Source organism: Stegodyphus dumicola, chromosome 9 (genome assembly GCF_044657685.1).
Source record: "Stegodyphus dumicola isolate Sdum_Otavi_A_Nest chromosome 9, ASM4465768v1".
Classification (NCBI taxonomy): domain Eukaryota; kingdom Metazoa; phylum Arthropoda; class Arachnida; order Araneae; family Eresidae; genus Stegodyphus; species Stegodyphus dumicola.
This window is the reverse complement of record NC_140776.1, coordinates 105,344,093-105,356,675: the sequence shown is the minus strand read 5'-3', so window position 1 is coordinate 105,356,675 and position 12,583 is coordinate 105,344,093. Positions and strand designations below refer to the sequence as shown.

Below are 12,583 nucleotides of genomic sequence, written 5' to 3'. Positions count from 1 at the left end.
CATCTGTATATAATAAAATTTGTTTCCTATACTTTGTTTATTTTTTTATTCCAAAACGTAATCTACTTTCTGGATAGCCCTCGTATATATTGAAGCAATGTTTGGGTTAAGCATTGCGTACAAAGTAAACTGATATATGCTTCACCCTGAGGAAAGAACAGTTTCTCGACCACACTACCATGCAAATATCGAATCAATGAGTAACATATTCTCATCAGTGTTATTTAACTGAATCTGATGTAATTTAACTAACGTAACTAAGTGAATTTTCTTCTGCTTGACCCTGAAGGGAAAAAACATATGTGTATTGTGTTGGACCACAAATAGTGAAATAGTAAGTAAGATATTCTCTTCAGTGTTATTAAACTGCTGCATATGTTTTTAATTTTGATTCTATATATAATTTGTTTTTAATTATAACAGAAAGAAAAATATTTAAGTACTGAACACTATTTCGAGTATAACAAAAGTATTTTAAGAAACAAGGTGATACAGTAGTTATTAAAAATATTTAATTTGTACGCAGGCTTAATTGAAATTAAGAATTAGGGAAAGATTACTTTTAGATAATACTGAAAATATACTATGTAGAGTGTCTCACAAAAGTGATGGAACACTTGTGCTTTACGAAAGGGAACTGTAGTAAAATAATTTTAAAAACATGTAAAATATTTTTGTGGGTGTGTTTCATACTTAAATTTAGTAACAATTATTACACAACACACATTTTCTCAAAATATTAAAATAGTAATTTAATAAAAATACAATTGTTTAGAACGGAGCAAAAAAATGGCTCACATAAGTGATGGGACACTTACTTTTCCATCAAATATTTATCCAAAAATTTTACTTCTTAACCTCTCGAAGCCGGCTGGTACAGCAGTTGTACCAGGAGAATGACTTTCTCAGACGCCGGCATTGGTACAACTGTCGTACCATCCATGCTTTCCCCATTTTAGAGAATCGCCTATCTGTAGATCTTTGGGTGGTCCATTGTCGCTGCTCAGAGTAGCCGCTGGCGGCTACGCATTATTTCCCTCTTCTTATCAGTTTGGCTACATTTTGGCAAAAACCGCAGCTTTCGTCTCGCGTCAATATACTTGAAAATTAAATAGAGGCCATCTCTTTCTCAATCTGTCTCATAATTTTAATGCTAATTTTTTTAGCACTGAATTTTGCTATGATTAAAACGTCAGCGATTTTGCACGCTCTTTAAGCATATTTAACATATTTAATATATTTTAAGCATATTTAACATATTTAATGTTTTTTAATCATAACAAATAAGAATAGATTAATATTTTAGATTTAATGCCCTTCTAGAAAATAGGTAAAACCGCTTTATCGTTTACTTCCTTTTCATACTTATGAATAATAAGATTTTATTTTGACATTTTTTTGTGGAGTGCATAAAACCCTTAAGAACTGTTAACTCTTTCAAAGTGCTTCTATTATGCAAGCAATTTTGTCTGATTTATCAGGAGATAAATAAGAGACAATTGTATGCATAATAGTTTTTGTGATTTTCATTCATTCAGTGATTGCTTTCAATGATTTTCATTGATTGTAAATTAAATAAAATCAGTTTATCTTTAAACCCTCTTTTAGGATGAGATCTGCCAAAAAGTATTTAAATATCAGTAAAGCTCACGTTACTTCTAAATTGAATCAAAACATCAGTTACATTTTATAAAATTTCGGCCAGTTTTATTTGCTGAAATTCTTATACTCCTCAAGAGATAAAGGGAATTCAGACAAGTTGATAAAAAATATCTTTAAAAAAGGTTGGTATTTTGTCTGTAATAAGGTGTATGTCAACTTACTATTAAATGTATGAAAATTAGAATTGGATTACGGAAAAGTACGCGAACGCTATCTGCTTAAGGGGATGGATGCTTTCGTGTAAACCTTTTTAAGAGAAAATTGCTCGTATTTACGTTCCTGGTGGAAAACTCCACATGTAATCAACCCGCTCTTCGGTATTGATTGGATTAATTTTGTTCGCTTACTGAATTACATCAAATCACACAACAATTACCTGTATAAGGGGAGTTATGCCTTCGAGGAGGACTTTCTAAGAGAAGCTGACTTGCATTTACGTTACACAAAATCCGTGAATCCAACTATTTAGCCGGGATTCAAACCCAAGCGAGCTACAAGTGTTCAGCCACCTTTATCGCTCTACTGAAGAGCCTGTAAAAATATTGATAAAGGAAAAGTATTGAAATAACCGGTTTAATTTACTAACCTACAATCGACAGTACATAAATTACGCATATGAGGGGGATTATTTGTGAATAAATAAACTGTATTGCACTTTTCTCCACTATTTCATATTACGATGGAATTATTGCATTTCAAAGTTATTTCTCATGAATTAATTTTGCTCTTCATGATTTTTGATATTTTCAAAGAGAAAATTCCACACTTTAAATAAAAAAATACACGAGAAGATATTTTATGCAAAATTTGTCGTAAACGGTTTTCTTAATTTTGCTTTGAAAATATTCCAGGGTAATCGTTTTCATTACTGGAAGAAATATGAAAAACAGATTTACTATATTGTGTCAACACCCAGTATTTCCTTATTCTTTTGAAAACGTGAAAGATTACTCTTTCTAAAATAAATTAGAAATTATATTATGTGCAAATAGAATATTCGTTGAAAATGAAGTAGACTTCAACTTTTGGATATAACGATGGTTTTAGACGAAATTTCTAATTATGAAAAGAAATTGACGTATAATTAATTCTTCATGAACATTTAAAACTGTTCTCAAAATTCTTTTGGTGATTGCATGTATAGGTCACGGATTTTTTTTTCTCTGCTAACATAAACAAAAGCCAATTTTACAAAGAAAAATTATCGTTAAAGATATACCTTCTTTGCTTGAATATTTGTTAAAGTTAAATGATTAAACGCAACCAATGTATCTCGGATTTTGATTTTTATATTATAATAACAAAATTATCGAAAAAATCAGATTTAAATCTCTGTTATTGTTATGTAAAGCTTTATTATTGCTGTAAGTTCATCTCAAAATCTAATTGTATTGAATCTCATTCTAATCATCTAATGGTAATAAATATTATTATTATTATTTCATTAAATTAGTCGTTACCAGTATTTTATTAATGAAAATATGTTATTAAAAATCGCATTCCAGCCTGCAGACTTACAAATCTAGTCCGTATTTACTATATTTTGTTAAATTTTGTTCTCGCTTTCTAATTTTTAATACGAAAATACGCGAATATAAATGAAGAGTGAAAACAAAGTTAAAAAATTCTCAAATTATTTACGAGATTGATTAGAAATAGTGAGTGAAATATAAACATTGCATACGTTTTGTTCTAAATAAAGTGTGCTCTGCATATGCATCCAGTACTGCATATTTATTTATGCACTATTTATTTAGAACTTCATTTAAATGAAAGCAAAATAATCATCGAAAAAATTGCAAATCTAGCAACCCCTGTACTATGGGACGTAGGCGTCCAACAAACATGTAAATTTTACTTCATCCATGGAGGGGAACTAACGACTTTTCTTATTAGGAAAATGTCAAAGAGGGGGCAAAACTGTTTCGGATCTCGCCAGGCTGAAGGCTATATTATGAGAATTTCGGCCCGGTTTTAGAAGGTTAAAATGTTTTAATATTTTGTTGAATTTCCTTTTACTTTTAAAACGTGATTTAATCTTTTTGGGATGGATTCGACTAATTTTTTTTGGTTATTTCTGGAGTGATTTTACCCCATTATTCTTGAAGCAATGATTTTAATTGTTGTTTTGAAGAAATGGTGTGTTTGCGAATTCTTGATTCCAAGTCTTGCCAAATATTCTCTATGGGATTTAAGTCTGGAGATTGTGGTGGTGTTTTTGGCACCAAGTTCTGTTTGCGAAATTCTTCCCTGGGTTTTCTCCACACCAAGATTCTACCGTCAAATATATTAAATTTACTCTCATCAGCAAATATAACTTCATGCCAGTAATCTGAGTTCTTATTTATGCTGGATTTTGCGAAAGCCAGTCTGAGTTTTCTATTCTTTTCACTTACTAAAAATTTTTCCAGGCTGCTCTACCGTGATATCCAGCAGATCGAATTATTTTTCTAATAGTCTCTGGATTAACAATTACTCCATATAATGCTTGTAAATCAGCAGCAACTTTAGGAGCACTCATTCTTGGATTTTTTTTTAATATTTTGAACAATAATTCGCTATATTCCATTGGATAGTTTTTGATGGTCGGCCAGGTCTTCTTTTATCCTGAATCATATGATTCTTTTTATATCGTTTAATGATATTGAAAACTGTTGAATGACTCATGTTAACTGTTTCAGCAGTTTCTCTAATAGATTTTTCACGTTCAATATGCAAATTAATAACTAATTTTCGAATATCAGGCAAAGTTTCTTTTCGTTCAGCATTCATGGCTGCACAGAGCTAAAAACACAAAAGTTCCAAAACAAACTGGAGAGAAAGACTGCAGACGATTTCATAAATTATTGCTAATTGCTTTTGAGTAAAAATAAAAACCCCCCAAAATATTTTTATTGTAGTACGTAGTAGTATCTAATGGTGTCCCATCACTTATGTGAGCCATTTTTTGCTCCGTTCTAAACAATTGTATTTTTATTAAATTATTATTTTAATATTTTGAGAAAATGTATGTTATGTAATAATTGTTACTAAATTTAAGTATGAAACACAGCAACAAAAAATTTTTACATTTTTTTTAATTTATATTATTACAGTTTTCTTTTGTAAATCACAAGTGTCCCATCACCTTTGTGAGACACTGTACTTCTGCTGACATCTGAAGTGAATCAATATAAGTGACTTTTCACCTTAAAAAAATGTGATAAGTCTATTTAAAAAGTATATTGACGTTGTAAAGAAATTTGTAGAATTTTATGTTAATTGAGTATGAATTTGGTGATTCAAATATTTTTTTTACTTGAGCTATGTAATTTAAACTGAAAATCACGATCATATATTACTCACAGAGTATCAAAATTCATTTGTATTGAAAAAATGCATGAGCAATGAAAACATATGGGAAAATACTTTTTGATTATGTTATGACCATGGTTTTGGCAGTTCTGCCTTCATGTGTTCTATTCAACAAGATTTATTAAGTGCAGGCAATACAACGTAAAAATATTTAAAAATAGCGCGTTTTACAATATTTAGTTTCATTAATTGAAATATCATTTTTCATATTTTAATGCTTTCCTTTAAGAAAAGGGTGTTTACAATTATTGGTACTATTCCGTTTTGAGGACCGTAAAATTTGCAGCGAAAATATATGCGCAAAAGCGCCAAATCTAGCAAACGCGCCCATTTAACAGCGCGCCAAATCTAGCGTACCCGCTGATTTCAGATTGCGTAAGTTTATATAGTTCTATATTTCTTAAGACGCCATTGAAATACTAGTTTAATTTTTAAATCCTTTTTTTATTTTAAATCCTTTTTTAATATCCTATGGATTTAACAATTTGGGAATTGCCCATGACGAAAAGTCGGCAATAGAATTTTGGGCAAAGTGCAGAATCACCCACTGTTTGACGCGTTTTTAAGAATTGCACATACTCGGTATCCATGTATACATCAACCTATTTTCACTTAAAAAAAACATCCCAGAATTGCACAAAAATGGCATTGTGCATTCCCTTGACTTAATCCATGTACACATCGACCTATTTTCACTTGAAATGTCAAAGAAAATTGACAAAAATCCAATTGTTTTTAGCCTTGTAAAAAGCGATAAACAAATAAGTGGACGATTCTGCACTTTAACGAGAATATTTTCAAAGAAAAGGCATCATTCATCATAGAGAATTACGTTTGAACAACCAACGAGATGAAATTATGCTTTAGCGATAAGTCGGTAGCGAAATAGCGATGCAGACATTCATTCAGTTATTTTAGCAATTCTTATATAAATTATAAATAAATTATAATAATGATCTGAAATAGTTATTTACTCTTTTGCTTCCATTCAGTCATGTTTAGCCTTTTTTATATAAATTATAATAATAAAAAAGTATTATATAAAATTAACCTTTCATTCTAAATTAAAACATCAATCTTAGATAGTTATTTACTATTATACTTCCTTTCTTGCCGCAATTATTTTTGGCAGCTTTGGCATCAACAATAGTTTGGCGATTTTTTACGGCCCTCGAAACCGAATAGTACCCAATTATTTTATCATTCGTACGAATTCTAAACATAAAATAAACATTTGATTTGACAAAATACTTAATAGGAAAGTATATACCCGGTATTTCCAATATGTTATTATACATACTACACATAAAATGATCATTTTGCTTTAGTTTACATTTTTTCCATTATTGAAATCATGCAACAGACGCGTCGACCGATGGATCTTGTCACTCGGGTGACGTCACTATCAGCAACCAATGGCATACTTTTCCCGTTCCTGACCTAATCTTTAGTATATTAAAGAACCTTGGTTTGTCAGTTTGGCAACACTCGGTAGCGAAAGTGAAGGTTTGTGATTTGTAGCAGAAGGTTCAAATGCGAAGTAGTGAGCCATTTAAGCATGTGACTGTGTCAATAGAAAAAAAAAAAAAAAAAATCCTTTTAATTCCAGCCAATCTTTATAATTATTGCAGTCTCCATACTTGAAAATTTATGTATGAGTTTTATGTAATCTTCTGTAAACTTAGAGAGAAATAATTTTATTTTTTCAATTCTTTATATTATCTGTTGAGACGAAATAATTTATTTACCGTATCTGCGTTTCTGACCCTTATCCTAACCATATATACTGATAAACCCATTTTATAACTGACAGCTTTTCTCTGTTTTTGAGATTTTTAGTACATTTACGGTATCTGAAATTACTTAAGCTCAAACAAGGATGCCGCCGCACAAAGGTATGAGGTTTAGTTGGGATATGAAAATGCAACCTGAAGATTTGATCAAACGTGCTGATGAGTTAATAAATAGATGCAGAAAAGTTTATGATCATGTAGGAGCTGTACCTGATAATGATGTTAGTTATGAAAGTGTTTTGAAGGTATGTGTCAGTATTTTAGTTTTATCTTTCTATATATATTTATGTGTGTGTGTTTATTTTATTTTGTCTAAATCTAAATATAAAATAGAATTTTTGGAACTGTGACGTTATATATTTCATGCACAGGCTTGATCTCTAAGGATATTTAAAGAGTAAAATAAAAGACCAAATCTTTGTATATATTGTTCTGATAAATTTGCCATAATTAAATCTTTTTAGTGTATCAACACTAGTTTCTTTTTCCAGTGTAGAATATATGTAGTAAAACTATTTATTTAGTATTAAAAATATGAAATATAATTTTATTATTTGCATTAAATTATATGTATTAACTCTCTGACATTTTATTTTCAATAATTGATTTAAATTTTTAATATGTAGTAATTCAGCACTTTGGATCGAGGCTTGCTGAATAAAAGTGACGTATTTATATTTCAAGGAAAAAGCAATGCATTTTTGTAATGAAGGTGAATTTGTTGGTTGGTTGTCAACTTGTATTTTTTAAACTAAGCTTTTTTTTTTCTTAAAACAAATAACTAAAAAGATTGCATGAAATGAAACAAAATTGAACTTCCAATCAATTTCCCTACTTTTATCAGCTAAAAAAATAAGTTTCATTATACTCTAGCAGAAAATTCGTTTGCTAATCAGGTGAGTCGAGCTGAAAAATATCGGAAACAAAATTAGCTTAAGCATAAGTGTAAATCTTGGCTCTAGTGTAGAATTGGGTGCCCCTTCGATTAGCGACAATTTTTTATAAAATTTTGACGATGAAATCTTATTTTTGGTTACCATGATAGTGTAACTTTGCTTTAGCCTCCTGATTTTGGAACTACTCTGATATGCGGCCTCAAGTCGCCACATTTCTCGCCAAACTTCACGCTGCCATATTTCACGCTGCCATATTGCTATCTAAATTTCACACGCTGCCATATTGCTATCTAAATTTTTTGTCTACATTTCGAACTTTAAGCCTAAAATGTCTCCAAAAACACGGTTGTTTTTTCATCCGCAGAGAACCCGTTGGCGCCGTTGCATTTTTACTCGCCAAGCTCGCGGTTCATCAGCGATGAGCCGAGCCGCAAACGTGATATTTTGTAGACGTGATTTTTAGTGCATGTAAATTCAAGTTAGCAGACAAAACAATACATTAAGCATATAGTAGTAAAAATTCACAGATTATAAGCATGTAGATGTAAAACTAACTTGTTAAGCGTGATATACGAAAATTGTATTAAATTCAAGTTAGCACAGAAAAGAATATATTAAGTATAAGACAATATATAAGCATTTATAACGGAAATAAAAATTCATTTGAAAAATATAAATTAGTATTAATGTACTGAAATTAACCTGTTAAACGTGATAAACAAAAAAAAAATTGTCTTAAATTCCAGTTAACACAGAAAACAATATATTCCTTACACCAGCAGTGGTTTGCTAATTTTGATGACCATGGTGATGCATCAAACTATTCTGTCATCTTAGATAATCAATAATCTTTTTTATTTCAACTTAATCATCTATTTATGTCACACTTGCCATCATTTGAAAGGTTATTGTTAGAAAAGCATTAACAATATATTATCTTGTTAAAATTTTACGCCAGAAAATTGATTTATTCTCATAATTTTAGATGACAATAACCAATAATAAAAATAAAAGCATTACTTAGTTATTTAAATTGCTGGTTCTTAGAGCTGTTAATAATTAAGAACACAACGGGAACAGCCGTGTTACAAATTAGCATTCACCCCTCCCGCCGTATTTTCTTCCTTTCATCCCGAACCGAGAACCGGCATCTATCTACGAAAATATTTCTATCTATTCGTTGTTAAAAAATTCAGAAAAAATAATAATAAATAAGAGAAGAATAATATAAATCTGCAAATGCGAACAACGACAGTGATAATTCAACAAAATGAACCCAAGAGGAATGGTTGCAAACTTCGAACAAGCGAATAGGATAAATGCGCTGGGTTACCAGGTTTGAACTTTTATCGCCGAAGTTGGCGATGTTTACATTTACCGGGTTCTCTGCGGAAGTGCTTCCACACGGTTTTCGCACATGCAAAAACTACGTTTTGAACACGATTTAAGCTAAAAATCCGAAACAAAAACAAAAAATTTAGATAGCAAAAACGTAAAGTTTCTAACCAAAAATATTTGACAAGAATCCATGTACACAGTGACATGTTTTAACTTAAAAAAACATCTACGAATGGCACACTGTAGGCAACGAACGAATCTACGAACTACGCACACCTCGCTTTAATAAATTAACATAGCAACAATAAATTTCAAAGAATACTATGTACACAGCGTTCTGTTTCAACTTTAAAAAACATCTACGAATTGTACAATCTACACTAAAAACAAATCAAGAAAATAAACTAAAATAAATTTCAGACAATTAAAAAAAACAACAATAAAAACGGAAATTCACACAAAAAACAATGAATATAACATTCTACATAATAAAAACAATAAAATAAAATGCACTTACCATAATGAAAGCTTCTTTTAAAAGCAGAAATATCTTTCCCCCCTATCTTCTCAGATACAGAGCATACAAAGTCCAAAATACATTCGTTAATAAAATTTCGCCAGTCACACAACGTCTGTGAAGAAAACTTCCACGATTTTGCTATATCACATGCCTTCCTATGATTCAAAATTCCAAAAGTAACAAAAACTTCCTCCAACGTTAACTTGCTACACGAAAACCAAGTTCCAAACCTTAAACTCCGCTGACACCCATATACTTTATTTGCAACAATTTTACTGCAAACCCAAACAAGTCTATCAGAAACACCATTTTTCGTCTGAGTTCTCGTATCAGCTCCGCATTTCGGACACGTCAAACTCCGTTTTAAAAGTCCCGACTCCCACAGAAATTCCAAAAATACACTACAATCCCCATAAATACATCCGTGAACAAAAGACTTGTTAACAACTCCAACATCGTACCTTTTCATACTAAATTTACTCTGCACACAATCTAAAATACGCGGCTGAAACCTTCCCACCACGTCTTTCATCGCAACATAGGCCATTTCAAAAACACATGCGACACGAACCAACTAGCAATTATTAAACTACTCCACCAAAAGATTTTTCAATGTCGACATGGTTGCCATACAACACGCAATCGTGCCAAAAACCAGTGCAAAACATATATCGCCACATTTGGTGAAATTAGGGCGTTTATCAGAGTTATATCCTGATTTTTTTAAAATAAAAATAGATTGATGTGTACATGGACATAGAGTTTATATGCAATTCTTTGACTTTTTATTTTGGTTTTGTGTAGTGGCCATCTTGAAATTGTGTCTTCCTGGCGCCTATCTTGGTGTCAAAAAAGAATCGCCAAAAAACAAGGGACACCAAATTGTAAACTTTTGTAATTTTTTTATTTCTTGATATTTTAAATTTTACTTGCTTTTCTAAAATGATTACAAAAAAGTAAACTGTAGATTAAAAAAAATGAAATTAATGCAGTTAACACTACTCACTTACATCGCGAAGATGTTATGGAGAACTATTCAAAATTATTTATTTATGTAATTCTTTAAAATTCAGTACAGTATTTCAATACAGTAACTTTAAATTTTTTAAAATTTAATACATTATTTCAGTTATGTTTTAAATAGGAACAGATCGCTTAATATGGTACTGATTAATCTTGTATATCTGGTAATCTTTATATATATATATATATATAGTTAGCAGCTAAAGTGAGTGTCGCCGATAGTTTATTGTTGCCACTCGGAAAAATAAGTGCGGAAATTAACGTTTATGCAATTTTTAATTAATATCTTGGCCGATTAAAGTCATATGAAGACGAAAATGGTATCGATAGATTCGGAGAATTTTTTGGAATCCGTGGATACGCAACTCGTATTTCAACTCGGCACCATTCCGTAGATATTCGAGAAAAAAGAATTTGTCACATAGCCAAATTCCTGTAATAGGGAAAACCCAAGGAGGAAAGTAAAAAATGTAAGGAAAACATAGGGGAACATTAGTTTTTTAATTAATATCTTGGCTAATTAAAGTCCCACGAAGATGCGAATGGTCAAAAGGGCGTGCTACGGACCTGCGGAATCCAACGGTGTGCTTCGCTAAGCCCGGGAGCCAGCCGTTTTGAAGGAGATGATGTTACTTCACCCCATATATATATGCTGCTTAAGTGTCTGTTTGTCGCCGATAGTGTATTGGTTGCTTGCGTAACTGTACTAGCCAAAGGGGTGAAGTTGCCATGGCACAGGGATGCGTTTCAGTTGAGACGTAGACAATTTCCTGTAAAACTTACCTTTGCTATGACCATCAATAAGTCCCAGGGCTAAACGCTTAAGCATGTTGGCATTTTTTTACCTGAGCCTGCATTTGGACACGATCAACTTTATGTTGTAGAAGTAAAATTAAAAATAATTGATAGTCCTCTGCAAGGCGAGCTTAAAAATGATGGAAAGATCTACACAAGAAATGTGTACAAAGAGATCTTTGACATGTGAATAAACATTTTATTATTTAAATCACCTTTATTTATTGAGCTAGCGGTAGTTCTTAAGAAATGTACCACCAGTGGTTTCCTTCATTGCACTCTACTTTAAGCAATTAAGCAAGTAGAAGGGGGAAACTCCATGGGGCAGTAAGCAAAGGGACGTCCTCTCCGCCAGCCCTGGGTAATTCAGTTTGAATTTCATTTTAATTACAATTTATAATATCTAGAACAGCGGTCATTTCATATGACTGCCGGGCTTTCTAGTTTTATATATGATGAGTAAGTCATCAGCAGAAATGGGACATTTCTTTAAGTATAAAAGGATGTGTATTCTGAGCCTCTTTTTTCTTGGGGGGGGGGAAGATAAGGACTGATTTCTTCTATAGTATTTAAAATATGTCAAATTATAAATTTCTTTAATTCTGTGTATGAAAAAATTTAAATTAGAACCAAGAACAAAATTTTAAATTTCATTTTTTCTTTCTTAATTACACTTTTCATCATTGTTTTGAATTCTCATTCAGGGCTGGCATCAGAACCAGATTGGCTGTATGGGGTTGTAAAATGTTTGGTAAAATTCTACTCTACCCTTGGCAAATCGTTTCTTTTTTGATGCCAAGATCGGCAGCAATTTCAAGATGGCCGCTACACAAAACCAAAATAAGAAATCAAAGACTTACACAAACTCGGTTACACACACACACAAACTTGCACAAACTCGGTTATGTATACATTGACTTATTTTCACTTAAAAAAAATATTTGAGAATTGCACATACTGGGCATTGTGCACTGCCTTAACTTTGTCCATGTACGCATCAATTTATTTTCACCTAAACAAATCAGAAAGCTAAAACAAAGTTAAAACTATCATGGTAACCAGAAAAAATTCACTGCTGTCTTAACAGACAGAGACAAACAAACAATGAAAAATATGCAGAGAGGAATAAATAACCAAAAGTACATATTTCCTAGCATAAAAACATTAAACAAAAATTAACACACAGAGATGAATAAATGAAA

General features: G+C 31.4%; 1 protein-coding gene across 2 annotated transcripts in view; it reads left to right on the top strand.

Annotated features, from left to right (window-relative positions):
• The first annotated feature begins 6,507 nt into the window (after positions 1 to 6,507).
• LOC118200824 (thimet oligopeptidase-like) overlaps positions 6,508 to 12,583 on the top strand; it is a 107,967-nt gene continuing 101,891 nt past the window's right edge. Inside the window, exon 1 of one of the 2 annotated variants that reach the window (XM_035372797.2) lies at positions 6,508 to 7,054. In XM_035372797.2, coding sequence (XP_035228688.1) covers positions 6,896 to 7,054 — 159 coding nt within the window. In that variant the 5' untranslated portion in view covers positions 6,508 to 6,895. The remainder of the gene's footprint in view (positions 7,055 to 12,583) is intronic. The other variant, XM_035372798.2, reaches the window with a different exon arrangement.